Source organism: Sinohyriopsis cumingii, chromosome 8 (assembly GCF_028554795.1).
Source record: "Sinohyriopsis cumingii isolate HCF-2022 chromosome 8, ASM2855479v2, whole genome shotgun sequence".
NCBI classification, from domain to species: Eukaryota; Metazoa; Mollusca; class Bivalvia; order Unionida; family Unionidae; genus Sinohyriopsis; species Sinohyriopsis cumingii.
This window is the reverse complement of record NC_142968.1, coordinates 5,932,728-5,948,319: the sequence shown is the minus strand read 5'-3', so window position 1 is coordinate 5,948,319 and position 15,592 is coordinate 5,932,728. Positions and strand designations below refer to the sequence as shown.

General features: G+C 35.7%; 1 protein-coding gene across 3 annotated transcripts in view; it reads right to left on the bottom strand.

The window, feature by feature from the left end:
* Window positions 1–15,392, bottom strand: part of LOC149792894 (uncharacterized) — a 118,902-nt gene extending 103,510 nt beyond the window's left edge. The window contains exons 1-4 of one of the 3 annotated variants that reach the window (XM_089966708.1): window positions 15,219–15,239; window positions 10,459–10,531; window positions 8,936–9,259; window positions 929–8,266 (exon numbers count right to left, since the gene is read on the bottom strand). In XM_089966708.1, the coding sequence (XP_089822834.1) occupies window positions 8,025–8,266; window positions 8,936–9,259; window positions 10,459–10,528 (636 nt within the window). In that variant the 5' untranslated portion in view covers window positions 10,529–10,531; window positions 15,219–15,239 and the 3' untranslated portion in view covers window positions 929–8,024. Of the gene's footprint in view, window positions 1–928; window positions 8,267–8,935; window positions 9,260–10,458; window positions 10,532–15,218; window positions 15,240–15,274 lie in introns of those variants that run through there. The other 2 variants (XM_089966707.1, XM_089966706.1) reach the window with 2 other exon arrangements.
* Window positions 15,393–15,592: the final 200 nt, after the last annotated feature.

Below are 15,592 nucleotides of genomic sequence, written 5' to 3'. Positions count from 1 at the left end.
TAGTCCATCCTGTTTTCAACATTTGCGGATAATCGTTGGGAAGAGGGCTTTGTATATGCAATGCGTTTATTGCTCTACGGCTCAAATCAACGAACGGAATATATCAAACGTTTATCTGATACACATTCTGTGTGATCATGCGTATTCTTTTATACAATCACACTTTTGTATATCTATCTATCTATCCATCCATCTCTCTATCTAACTATCTGTCCTTTCTGTTTGTGTGTCTATCTATATATATATATATATATATATATATATATATATATATATATATATATATATATATATATATATATACATATATATGTATGTATGATTTAATATTGAATATGTGAAACAAGTTCAATAAAGTTTTGCTTTTACGAGCCACGGCACACAAGATATGGACACTACTCGTTTCATGAATTGAATACTAAATCATTGCTTATTTGAGATTTTGTTGTTCACATAGTTATTTCGATGGAAATAGTTTACAAAGGAAAGAATAAATAATGTTATACTGTGCTTCCAAATAAGTAGTACATTTGACAAAGAGTATCTTCAGACTCTACGGAAATTCCTGTGACGTCACAAAGTTGATTAGGCTTACGTTAAGTTGAAGTCCTTTATTTCGATGAGGTTGTGTTTCAACCAGCCTTGTGCCAGTTACTCTATTATCATTCCATTGTTGTATATTGATTTGAGAGGACGATTACTGGATGACGAAATTCCAAATTTAGTGAAATGTATTTGTGATTAGCATCGTATGAATTGTAACAACACAAATAACAGAGACAAAAAATGTTTAAGTCGGAAATGAATCACTTAATTAGAAACATTAGCTCATTGAAGATATTTTACTGCAGGAAACATGCAGCGGATGCATAACAATCTTCCAGTTCAGAGACAGACATTTCTTCATTTGTTTAAAAAAAAAAGAGAATTGAGTTTATTTACAAAATAACAGTTAATACAAGTATCTTGTAGGGTGGACTCCATGATTAAGGTTATTCCATTCCTAGCCCGGTATATTTAGTCCGATACTGTTAGATTTACTTTTTATGAACCTCATGTGGGATACATTGGCCATATTCCGACAAACGTAACAGTTAAGCGAGTGCTAGATAGCGAAATATTTCAAATATCTGCAACTTGTGATTAATATAGCATCAGGACTTACAGGAGATCAATAAATGATACCAATAATTTCGATTAATATATATATGGTTCTGTACATTTCATAAATCATTATATATGGTTATTGTTAGTATTACTTTGAAAATATTTTCGGATTAATTGGCCGATTTAAGCATTGAGTGATTGCAAATTTTTCCACTTGTTGCATATATATTATATTATGGCTCGATGCATAATCTCGTTACACAAGCTATTTTTATAACTGCATTGGTAAGCAGCTGGTTTATTCTGGTGTGAGCGTGGAGACACCCTGCATAAGATTTTGTATAGAAGCAGGGACTGTTGAAAATGGCAGATAAATCTGAACATATTCGTGAAAAACCACTGGATATTCAACATCTGGTGACTATCAAAGAAATGGCATACAAAACTCAATCGATTTATTCCTCCCTCTATCTCTCTTCGTCCACCTCTCACGTTTATCATACAAAATTCATAAGCCCATGAATATGAATCACCATAGACTTTCTTCAACTCATTGTCTGTCTGCATAGGAGTGAATTTCGTCTGCTTCATCGAAGTGCGAGTCTCTTTTGCTTCATCGAAGTGCGAATCTTGCTTCATCGAAGTGCGAATCTCGTCTGTTTCATCGCTCAGACTTATGAGTTTTCATTGGACAGTCCTACTGATGTTGTGGATGGACGCCTTCATAGATCTTGAACTGCTGACTTGTATACAGGTGTAATGTGACCGATATCTCTCATTCGTAAATTTATTTATGTCAGCATATGTTCTTGTCAAAAGTCTTGATATTTATTTGTGGTATGACCGATTGTTTTGGATACAGTTGAGTGCATTGTGTCTCGGCAGGGTTCCTAGATTTCCTCGCTATTCTCTGAGTTCGTATAGTTTGTGTTTAAGCTGGCTGCACAGTCCTTCCAAATATCCTGGTTACACGTCCTTTTGATTCAAATTGGAGACATCACTCTTTCTGAGAAGGCTGTTGCTTTATTGTAGCCCATTTGTTTGAATCTTCATATTGAGTTTGGACACTTTAAACAGGTGGTCAATCCACCAATTTCCATTACTCATGGCCTTCGTCACACGGACATCTTCCCTGACACTTCAACTCACGATGACGTAGCCAATAATATGCCAGTGCTTAGAGCCTCAGTTCATCTAGGACATATTGATGCGGTGTGGCATGCAGAGGACATTGTTGGAGGATTAGGAGGTCGTGTTCAGCGTATTTATCTTGTAGGAGGTGTCCGTTTTTGCATTTACCAAAGCCATTTTTTCCAATGACACTTGTCCATGTATGGCGATTTGTATCAGTTTTAGCATTGATGTCACTAAGGATGATGAAATTGTCTGACTTCGGTGCTTCTGCAATACGGGACTCCATGTCTTAATAAAATTTGCCCTAGATTTCATCCGGGTTGGTCATGGTGGGTGCACAGTAGCTGATGATAGTTGCTTGACCATTGCCAGACTGTGGGAGGGGGTTTAATTTTCATTGCTCTCTCGTTGATGTCCTTCAGTAGAATTGTAAGCTTGCTAACTAGCAAGCAATATTTACGTAGGTGAGCAGTGCTCCTTCACGCTGGGGGCTGCCGAGTTCCACTAGTGCTTATTAAAACCTGTGAACAATGACCCTGTATCTTGAGCCACCTATGTACAGATCTTCAGTTACAACTCCCAGTGTATCCACACCTACTGCTTTGCTGCTCATCCGTAGCCACAAGACCTGAAGGTGTCTGTTGATGGTGACGTTTGTATTATAGTTCGATTGCATTATTGTATTTGATAATTAAGTGAATTTCCTTTAAATATTTCGAACAATATTCTTACTCTGTATACCATCTATATAAGACAGATGCAGAAAACATGAAAAGTTCTTCTCAAATAATTGTTTTTACAAATTTGTAATAGGTACGTAAATTTCATATTTGATCATTTTACACATCCTGCAGGATTGCCAACGTAAGCATTCATGAGTGCTTGTGTTAAGAAGAATGACACCAGTGTAGTGCCCCAGGTCCGTTATTTTACTTTTTTCCAAATGTTCCAAGATATCATCATTCTAATACATGGTCGAAAGACTCCGTTTTTGACGTTGGCCATACACATGCCCTCCCGCAACCACATTAGACTTAGTAAAGACTCATAAGACGACAATGAACAGCTCCATATGAAACTGCCCGAGTGTCAAATGTCACCTTTGAAGCTGATTGACTCCTTGTCAGTGAAGCATGCGAAAATTGAAATAAGAGCTTTATTTAGCAAAACTGTCATCAATGGAGAAAAAAAATTCCATTAACAAATTGTAATCGTCTACAGACAGTATACTTGTAATTAAAAGCGCAAATCATGTTTCAAGGTATTCAACTTCCAATATATATTTCAAAACCATTTTCCTGTAGATTTCAGATTCAAAATATTTCCATGCTGAAAATTATTTTTCTTCATTACTTGTTATATAGCTTTCAAATACAATGACTATGGCCACGGTATACAAACGCTCTCTTTCATAAAACTTCATTCCTAGGCAAGGACATACATCAAGATAATGATTCCACATTAACTTCTGGCTTTTCGAATATAAACTGAGATATTATCTATGCATTGATTCCGGGGTTTTGAAATGGAAAGTGAAACACTGGCACGACATTGGATATTGATTTTTCAAACGTAAACTGAAACGCGGGCATGACATTGATTCCTGGTTGTTTTAGTGGAAACTGAGTTACTAACACGACATTAGTGTCTTTGTTTCGAATGGAAACTGAGATACTGTCACGGCATTCATTCCTGGGTTTTCGAAAGAAATACTGGCACAATATGGTCTCCTGGTTTTTCAAACGTAGATTAAAATCCTGGCGTGACATTGATTCCTGGGTTTTGCAGTGTGAACCGAGATCCTAACACGGCATGGGTTCCTGATTTTTCAAATGGAAACTGAGATTAGTGACACGATAATGATTCGTGGATTGTAAAATGGAAATTGGCACTGAGTTCCAAATGGAGAGTAATGTCAATTTAACTTACGTACAGTAACAGGAAATGTGACTATCGGTGGATAACAATACAAATATAGATTCCTGTAGGTGTATACAAGTAGATTCAAGATATAGATACATGGAGGTGTATGTACGTAGATTTAAAGATACAAGATATCGATATACGTGTAGATATATAGATACAACATTATAGATACATGTAAGTGAATACATGCATATATATTTATACCATAGAAATAGATAAATGTAGGTGCAACATGTACATCATATAGAATTGTAAGTTATAGGCGCGTATCAGGACTTAAATGAATCGTCGGGAAGGTGTAAATATGCATGTTTCAGTTGTACTCAGCGTTGTCTTAAATAACGCGAGCGTTTATCATGGAAATTATTGAGCATATTTTCTCACAGTCCAAGACTTACCACTTTTCCATGATATAGAACCTGCTGCACCTTACAAAAGTACAATAGTACAGATCTATGAATTTAACAGACATCTGTGTACAGTGCATATTTATAATCTAGGGAACAATACTATCGTGTCCATGATCCAATGATCACTCCGTCGACTAATTCCCATTTTGATCAGCATCACAGGGCTTTGCCCAAAAGTAAAGAAGCCGATTTGTGAGACCAGGGTCGCATGACTTGCTAAAATAATTGTTAAAGGTTTTTGTTCTATATGTCACTTATATTATCCCGTTAGAACTTATGCAAGGAGAACAATAACTGTGGGTTATTGTTATTTAGTATTCGCTAGCAAAACTCTCCATTAAATGCTTCTTCAAATAATGTTCACCTTGCAAAATGTTGGCAAGAGTGTTTAGTTTTTTCATTGGGTCTTAACATTATTTTGCAATATACTTTGAACATAAGTAAGTACATTCAAAAATATGTTCCATAAATAATGTTAAACAGAGATTTGGAAAAATGTTAAGCTTAACCACGAAATGTTTCAATCATGTGAGGGTTCAGTACTCATCCTGTACGTATCGATGCTCAGTAATACTCTTTATAATAATATTTACATATTGTAATTAAAATATTTTTAAGATTCATTAGTTTACGTTGGTTACATTTTTCTTATTATTAGTAATTTGTTTCAACACATAGCCAGTGTTGTCATTGCAATTAAGGATTCAGTTTGAGAATTCATCCCACGAACGATTAAATTATGTTAAATATTTTTATTTGCTCGGTAAATTTTATCGTGAATTTTTAGCCTTGATTCCACATTGCCAATGTATGTGTTTCTCTTGCAGTTTTTTTTATAATTGCAAGTAATGTAAACACAGTTGAGAAATATATAGATTATGTGATAGTAGGAGAGATAAAGTCGCTAAAACAAGAATAATTAACTGGGCACGAATTCAAAGACTATAAACTTTCTGATCTATCTCATAGTTATTTAAATTTATATAAAAAACTTTCAGAAAACATATATAAGTTCCTTTTAACTTAACATCCAGCACAATATATTTGAAACTATTATTACAACATGGTTTATGATGTGAATAAAATGTTTATTTCTTTAAGCAATATGCTTTTCTAATGTTTTCCGAATACATGGATGCAAACAAACAATGGCATTAATGAATTACTGTTGAAAATGCGGCAACTGCACAGATGTTTATGTATATCTTCAGGTACATACAGAATTATTAAAATAGAACAGAAACCAAGTTATGCTTCTTTGTCTTGGTTATTAAAAATCGCTGATTAAGTTTCGTCGATCCCTTGTGCACATTAGTTTTGGTTCTACGTAACACTGAATAATATAAAGGTGATTTATAATCATCATGTTGTAAAGTGTATAAATTTAATACATAGATGTATGCAGTTAGGGTAATTGTACAAGGTGCTTCAGGAGTTGATGACATTTCCTTAGCACATCATTCTTATATAGTGAAAAATTCAATATAATTATTGAGTAGGTATTCATGTGACAACAGTTGAACATCATACATTGTTATTTAGCCTAACGGAACATCATTAAAGGATTAGAAATCCAGATGGCTGTCTCACACTAAGAAGGAAATAATTCCACATTCTGACGTTTGCTTGGTTAGTAATTAGATGTTATCCAAATACACTTGAAATGATAGAGCGGAGTTTGTGTATAAGTATGACCCCCGTTTCATTCTTGCTGCCACATCTAAATAGATGTTTTACATTTAGAACATGATTTAGAATTTTCATCTTTGTCGTACTAGTTTTTGAAGCTGGATTAGGGCTAGTATGTCCATAATAAAATGTACTATACATCGAAATATGTTTATTTTAATTATTCAAATTTTGTGTTTTTCATTACATTGGATCAGATTATACTTATGTATAACGCGATTAATGATATACTGACCGTTTGTATTGATGACAAACAAATAACTCGACAGCTAGATTGCTAGAAATATATACCTACCTCCTTACGTAGCTATGCACAGACGTCTTTTCACCTTTAATTTGACCTCGTGCATCCATTCAAAGATGCATCCATTCATCTATGCATCCATGCATCCATTTATTCACATACAAAGAACATACATCCCTACAAGTCATCATCGAAACAAAAGTCTGAAACTAGACACAAGGGGATTTAACACATCTCATTGTGTTACTAAGTATGGAGAATGGTACTAAGGACTGTCGAAGTGTACATTTTTAAGCATTACTTAGTCCTATCTTGACTGCATGTTTTAAACACAACAAAATTAGTTTATAGAGTACTTTTGTTTCACATGCTATTCATTTAAATTCTTTCGGGATTCTAGTCTTTTATTGCAATTGTAATATTCTGGTCAGCGTCGACAGCATGTTTCCACTACATCACAGATATAGATATATAAATTTTGTTTACATGCAATTCTGAATTTAAATAAAAATCAACAACCAATTGTACAGCCTACATACATGAATTCAGAATTACTATGCACACCAGATAACACATAACGATAAAATTATCTATATAATTACAATAATGAGGACTTTGTATAGCGCCGAATCTTTAGAAGCTCTAAGTGCTTTACAACATTAAACAACACCTATAACATAAAAAAAACCACATAATGATATGATTATAAAAACAAACATCATGAAATTAGAAAACATGAAAAACATGCTGAGAATATTTAAGATAGGAAACATTGTTAGGTCTTTAAGTTTGTTCTTGCAGTCAAAATAAGTAAGTTTAGAGAGCACTCTTTAACGGGATCACTCTGTCTTTGTGTCTAAGTTCAGTGGGCAATTTTTCCACGTTGCTGGGCCCAGGCATGTAAAAAAACGCTGTCCACATGACTTTGTTTTCATAGTGGGAATAATAAGTATGCGATTGTCAGAAGAGGAGCGTAAGTATCTTGCTGGTGTATATACATGGGTGAGGTCGGACAGGTATGTTGGACTAGAGGGTATATATATATATATATATATATATATATATATATATATATATATATATATATATATATATATATATATATATGTGTGTGTGTGTGTGTGTGTGTGTGTGTGTGTATCTGTGTGTGTCTGTAACAAATCCGTTTTAAAGATGAGGCGAGTGCTCAAGAATGAAAATATTCCTATATCTGCAATGCGACATTGGCATGACATCAAGACACATTGGATATCAATTATTGAAACATATTTTAAAAACGACGGGTACATTATGTCTTGTTTTCAATAATTTATAAAACTGGGTTATATCACATTTAACCCTGCTTAACGTATTGGGCGAGAATCATGTAAAATATTCATAAATATGGGGAGATTTGTGAATTTCGTTCTTTTTGTACTCATATCCATGTTCTTCAATGATGAGGTTGTCAATATGGCCGAAGCGCTCCAATGAGTATATTTATAATAAAAACGTCTACTGTAATTAATTGGAGCTCAAAGCATTGACATGATTTCATTTTCATTGTGGTTGGCGTTGTGTCTTCTACGGTGAAAATACCATAAAAGTGCAAAAAAAAGTCCAGAGACAACAGTCAGTGTCAGAAACCCACTTATCAATCCTATTTCCAATTTACTCTGCCATTGTTGGTCATACTGTGAAGACTGTGAAGACTGTTCAAAGATGGCCAGCTGTTTAGCTGTCCCTTCCTTGAATCCTAAGCGTTGCTCGGGAAAAACTTTCATGTGAAAAGAAAAAACAAAGAAAAAAAAAATATATATATATACATATATATAAAATTAGTTTACTTCGGTAATGAATATAACTTTTGAAATGCTTAAATCTGGCAAAATGTTTAACGAGGTATAAAACCATTACTACAGAGTCTAAATTCTTACCTACGCGTGAAATATATCTACTAGAAAGGGCATAACTGTATCTCCAAACAGGGTGCACCATTATGTTAGTGTATTTAATCTGTACATTACCAAACATCAAAGATAGAAAAAAATGAAAATGTTTCATCTCCATATTTGTGAGACAAATGCATTTTTTCAAAAACAATTTAAAATCAGAAGACATATGTGGCTTGTGATAGAAATGATTATATTTAACATTCATGTTTTTTGTACCAGATTTTAGTGTTCATTGCCCGAGATAATTAAGAGCTATATCACGTACATAGTACTAATCTCTCTTAACTAGCAGACTAATTTGGTTTCATCAGTGCATGCGTTACTCAAGTCCAGTTTTGAACAGCATATGGAACACTGTTTGAACTCGTTGTATCACCTATACAACACAAGTATTGCAAATTAGTTTTGGCACAAATTTGTGAGAAAAGGCTACAATTTTTAATTTTTAAAAAAAATAACTACGTAACATCAATGTCGATCACTTTACTCACCAGGGAGATAGGTCGGGGTACATGGGACGTATTCGTGAAGGCTGCCGTTAAGAAGAATAACAACGTTGTAGTGCCCCGAGTCATTTTTTGAAATATTATGGACTGATATCCCAAGTGTTTGAAATAGCTCAACTCTACCCTTGTAACTCTCGCATGGTGTAAATGTACCATTCATGACCCTGGCGATGCATATTTCGTCCTTTAACCACATTATACCTTGTATAGACTCATTCATCATCAGTGAACAGTCCCACGTAAAATTCACTGAATATGTAGTGTCACCAGTAATGACGATTGGTTCTTTAGCAACGTTACATTCAAAACCTGAAATAAGAGCTGCATTTATCAATCTTGTTGAAGACTAAATACATTCGGATTCAAAATAAACTATACTGGAACAAACCTGGGATATATTCTGTTTGAATCTACGTTCTTAGGGTATATCCTATTTGAAATTACGTTCCCCGATTTGCTAGACTTTAATGATTTTTTTCTCGTTATGTGAAGTCGGAGATGTACAGATTGTGATGATTACGGTAATCGTATTTGAAGACAAACACGTATTTTCTTTCTGGTGAAGCGTTTTATATTAATCATGCGCATAACTAACTTCCGCTAGCATCAGTTAGAGGTCGTGTGTTTTTGCTGCTTGGAGCAAAGTATATGTCGATTACAATTTTTTATGAATTTTCGAAGAAAACATTAGGTTGAGATTGTTTAGATGGCATCTGGGCATTAGTAATGATACATATGCGAGGATGCGGTGTCAACTAATATGACCTGATAGCGACAATATACCTGATCCTTTAATAGGGCGGACCACTACGGGTCCTGAGCGACTCTCGCTCTCGGTAGATTTGCGTTGTCCTGTACCAGAATATATCTCTGTAATTCTATTTTCGTAGTTGTAAAGATTGTGACACTTCGTTTTTGACCTGCCATAGACTCGTTTGTTCAAAGCGTTTCCTTCAGTTATTTCCAAATTTGTAGGGTACCATAATATCATCGGAAAAATTCTACCATAATTGCATCATGCATAGATAGAAGAATAAGATGGAAAAGAACGGTTTTTGATAGGGAAAAGAACGGTTTTTGATAGACTACTCATAGCACACGAAAATAAGTTAGATAGATAAACAATTGCAATGTCATATTTGGACTGGTTTTGTTTCTGCTTCAGAAGCGTTAGAACTGCATATATCGTTCATTATTTGCAATCACCTGTTTGATTTTATTCGTACAGTTTACATATAATCGGCGTTGTTTATGTATTGACTTAAAAACACGTAATATAACTTCAGCCATTATTGTGACCTGTATAAGTACATATATATGTGTAGTGCTGACAAATTCGAACGTCATGTTTTTGGTTTCGAAAATCCAGCACTTTTAAAATATCTAGTGAAACTAATTATATGAATACTAAAGATTATTAAACAAATGTAATTGCATTCCATTCATCATTTTAAACTATGAGTTTACAACAGTGGATTTTATATGCAATGAATTGATGGTGCATTTACCATGAACAGTGTAAATTCCACATCCACTAGCTAGTACCAAGAGGAAAATGCAAACTCTGTTGACAGCCATCGTCTGAAAAAAAAGAAATTACAGGATAGCTACATATGTTGTATATAATATCATTATAAAATCTGAACAATAAAAGCGCACTTATTGCAACATTTAGGTACGACATGTAAACGATAGTCTTCTTTCTTTCACTAATTAAGTGTCGTGATATTTTTTTAACTAGGAATAACTCTCTCTCTCTCTCTCTCTCTCTCTCTCTCTCTCTCTCATAGTAGATTTGATTGAAATCCTAATGGTATATGTTTCCGTGCGAAGATACCTCTCCAAAAGTGTGATCAGTAGTCACCATAATTATGTGAACTGTTCCGTTTGTTATGTAATTTTGTTTTCAAAAACTTACACCCCTAAAAATTGTAAATCAGTAAATCTTTGGATGAAATAAAATTTTGAGTTGACTTGAGCTTGTTTATTTCAAGTATCTTAGTTCTGTCCTTATTTTTGGCACGGCAATGTATCACGAAATTTCGTTTTCTAGCATTAGATGTACCGTTTGTCAGAAAGGACACAAACACACAACTAGTTCAAGAAAGTCGCGAGTGACACTGTACTGTATAACCATGCCCATGGTTAAATCTGAATTATAAAACTAAAATTTGCGTTCAGAAAAATGTAACAATGGACATCTCTTAAATTTGGGATCTACAGCAAATGTTAAGCAGTCAGTCGACAATAAATATCGCCCTACCTTTTTTATGAAATTGATAAAATGAACGAAAACAATGAACATTTTTCACATATAATGTATGGTGGTCTTCATTATCTTTGTCCTATAATACCGCATAAAATAACAGAACCGAAAATGGATTGCTTCTTTTCTGCATTTGTTTCTTTAACATTCTTTCTTTCTTTCTGTAAGGCTAATTATATCTGCCCATCTCTCAAAACACTAGTCTCCAGACTTATGCAGTAACACTTGCGTGCGTTCCTGCGTACGTATATGTGTTTGTGTTAGCTTTCACTTACAAACATATCGTTTGTACAAAACTTTAATGAACAAAGAAATAGTACCATTTACGCAAACCATTTAATTTCACCGTGTAGGAGTATGTCATCATTCTAAATTTTTCTGAAAGTCACTTTTGGGAATGCTAGGTAGTACAAAATAATCTTCAATAGGTACAAAACGAATTTCTTTCTTCGCTGGTCCTGATGGTTCTGTTATTCTATCAGATTTATCACCGTTTCTTTCTCTCTCTCTCTCTGTCTCTTTGTCTCACTATGTAATGCAAATGGTGCTAGATATGAGACGATCGTATATTCAAGATCTCTGCTGCAAACTTTTACCAACACATTTTGAAACGTACTGTGTGCCAAGGACAGTCATTGTCGTTTGGTGTCTAGTTTCTTGTCGCGTGGAACTATAGCGGCGGGAGGGATTGGGACTGTTAAGCGATTTAGCTTCAGTGGAAATCTAGGGCTAAAATAGGAGGTTGTAGCCTGGCGACAAGAGGACTTTAACATCTATAGCCTCATAATTTATAGCCCCACGAAGACTTCTATGTTAAAATAAGGTCCCGACACTTTGGACTCATAACAGGAATTAAACATGGAGCAGATTGGGCCTGTCTAGACTCAAGGAAAATTGATCATAAGGTATGTAGAGCGACAAGTGATTTGGTCTGTCTAGGCTCAAGGGGAATTGAGCATAGGTTACGATGTTTTCGTCTCTCATGTCCTGATGGACTGCACTCTCATTACAGCAGTGGCTGAGAAGTTCTTGCATGTGTGTGAGCAGCACGCTTCATCCGCACTTGATTATTGTGCTGCTATGCCAACCTTCTCTGGCGCTTTACCTAAGGACAGTTTCTCCAAGGCCTTCTTTAGTTCTGCTACACTAGGTTTCTCGTCCTGTTCGGCCATGACAGTGAGGTTTTCAATTGCGTTGAGCTCTCGTTGGTCACGTGGTTCCCTCTAGAGTACAGTTCAGAGTAGTACTCAACCCAACGCTCCATCTGCTTGCCCTGTGGAATACTTCAGTGCTTACCCTGCGGAAGACTTCAGTGGTGCTGTTATTTTATTTTTTGTACCCATCGCTTTCTTTATGCCATCGTACATGCCTCTAATGTTTCTGATATCTGCTACGGACTGGATGCAGTCACAGAGCTGAAGCCAGTATTCATTGGCGCGCTGTCGTGCTAACCTCTGCACATTGCTTCTGGTAGACCTGAATGCATATGGTGTCGTTTGGCAGGGGGTTCGTTTCTAAAACCTGATCAGGTTGAGAAACCCGGTCGTGACATGGAGGGATAGCAGTCTTCCGTTTCCTTGTTGGCAGGATTCCAGGTACCTAGCATTCGGATAAAGAATTCCTTGATGGTTTTCTTAGTTTCTGTTATTACCTGGTTCAGTATTTGCAATCCGCTTGTCAGGTACTCGGGTCCATTCAGCCTTACGCACCTCGCAAGGCAGGAGAACTGTGGCGGGACCACACCTTATTGTTGTCTGGGAGCTGCCCAGCTTGAGGCGGCCGGTTGGTCTCTCCCACCGTCGGATGCAACCCATGGTGTCTGACTCTACGCCAATAGAACGGTGACTTAAAACGGGTAAACTGCTGCTTCCCGTGTTGTGTCGAACCTGTGGAGCAAAGCTGGAGTGTCCTCTCCAGGGCGCATACCTGGAGAATCAGCTGTTGAAATGCAGATGATTCCCCAAGGGTTGTCACCGCCGGGGGCATATGTGGGAGACAAGCACACACTTCCCTTGGAAATCCCCTAATGGCTTGCTTCTGATAGAGCCAAATCCAGCTCCAGGCCTCACGAGTGGCGGGACCTGTTAAAACTGACTGGAGAAGGAATGACAGGTGACTTTCTGGTGCCACAAAACCAGACGCTTCGGGCAGATGGGGCTTGTTAGCCTTGGGTGGTCGCCCAGCTAGGAGAAGGTAAACTCCGATTTCAAACCTTTGCTGATTTGCGACTATACCCTCTCATGGGAAAATCTAAGGGTGTAAACCACAAAAGAATGCAACATAGCTGGTGCCATGACGTATCGGCCTGTTCTTTCCCTTGTATCTGTCTGCTGCATGGATAGGGAAATCATCTGCATGGGCAACAGCTGATTCTCCACACACACACACACACACACACACACACGCACACACACACACACACTATATATACATATATATATATATATATATATATATATATATATATATATATATATATATATATATATATATATATATATATATATATAGTGTGTGTGTGTGTGCGTGTGTGTGTGTGTGTGTGTGATATTTTGAATATTTTATTCAGTGACAAAGCATGTATTGCCTCTTCTAAAAAGTATGAATCCATGCCTGGTTTTGGTGATACAGATACTCTTCATGACAGCTCCATTGGGTGCACAGGTTTGTAATAAGACTAATTACGGCTTTCTTGGAATAAACGAGAACAGTGTCGGGGTTGCATCAACACAAGTGGTTTAAGTGAAAATCCGATAACGACTTCAGCATATATGTGGAATGAGCACGATTACTGGCATTTGTGTATGTTTTAATAAAGTCATATACAATTGTCATCTATCTGAATTGTGATACGGACTATGACATATTTAATTTTTTCAAACATATTAAAAACATTTATATCGGTGCGGAGACGATTTTTTTTTTCTTATACAAGTACTTTGTTAAAGATAGGTATCATACAGGTAATTGCATGCACAACTTAAAGTCGTAAATCAAGTCATAACATTGATATACTGGTGCAGAATAGAAGAACAGTTAACAGAATAAAACTTGATTATAATATTTTCATTAACAGTGTATCAAAAATGCAAAGTGCATTGAACTAAATCATATTTAAAATAATACATTCATTTGTGTTTTGTCCGCTTTATATTTATTGGTGCTGTACATAATGATAATGGCAGAGACTAGGATCGTAACGTATACATGGATGATTCTGGGATAAAAAGGTGTACACAAATGTTAAAACATTAAGAAATTAGATTACGGAAACTCATGAACCACATTTTATATTGCCTGAATCTCAGGGATCAAAGTCAACACGTACACAAGAGGAGGTGTTCGTACATCATCAACGTAGTGGGAAAAGACGGAACAAACTAAGAACTTTATTTAATAAACGCAGGTGTACACTTGTATGAGCCGTTTATCCAGTAAACAACATAACTTCAGTACACATAAATCTTACTTGCTTATGCACTGGAAATTTTAATTTGAAAGGCCGGTCTCAATGTTTTGCGGATGGATAAATATAGTATGCAGCAAGGAAAGATAACATATATCTACATATATATTACTCAACATGCCGCTTTTTTCTATACTGTCACGTTTTTGACTAAATAAAGAATGTCGACAATAATTGCAGTCCTTGCCAAAAAATTTAAAATATATAAAGATTCAACGAAGCCGACCAGACCCAAGGACCACTCCGATTTCTTTTGGCATCATGCAAAGTTGAATTTTATTTTATTTTGTTATCAATATTTGCGTAAAATGATTTATTCACGAGAATACGATTTCTTTCGTTATTAACAAAATGTGGACATTTGTCCTAAGCATGATTATATAAATGGATAGTCCAACACACAGATACGAAACACGTCTGCTTGGATCAATAATATAGAAAACATATTGGTGGTGTAAATTAAATTATTTTGATGACGAATATGTCATTGAAAAATACTACCAATGATGGAACGGGTTAAAGCCTTTCGCAATTACCTGTTAAACAGTTGATATTTTAGCTTACCTGTAAAAGAGTTGATATTTTAGCTTACCTGTTAAACAGTTGATATTTTAGCTTCATAAGGAAACAGGTAAAATAAACGTATATCCAAATCCGTATTCACACCATATTAACATACAGTAGACTGATAAATTAAAAATGAAAGTACCTTTTGTCAATAGAGCTATAAATAGGCACTGGAAATTTTACGAGTCATTAGTACGTCAGGTAATATCTGTTTTCTAATACGGTGCTTCCTACCAACAGCCCGGGCGACGGATAGGATTTGTGGGTCCTACGAAAAGAATTCCAGTAGGCCCCATATGATTTGCCAAAAGATTTCATTGATTTGGCGGTGGGCCCACTGACC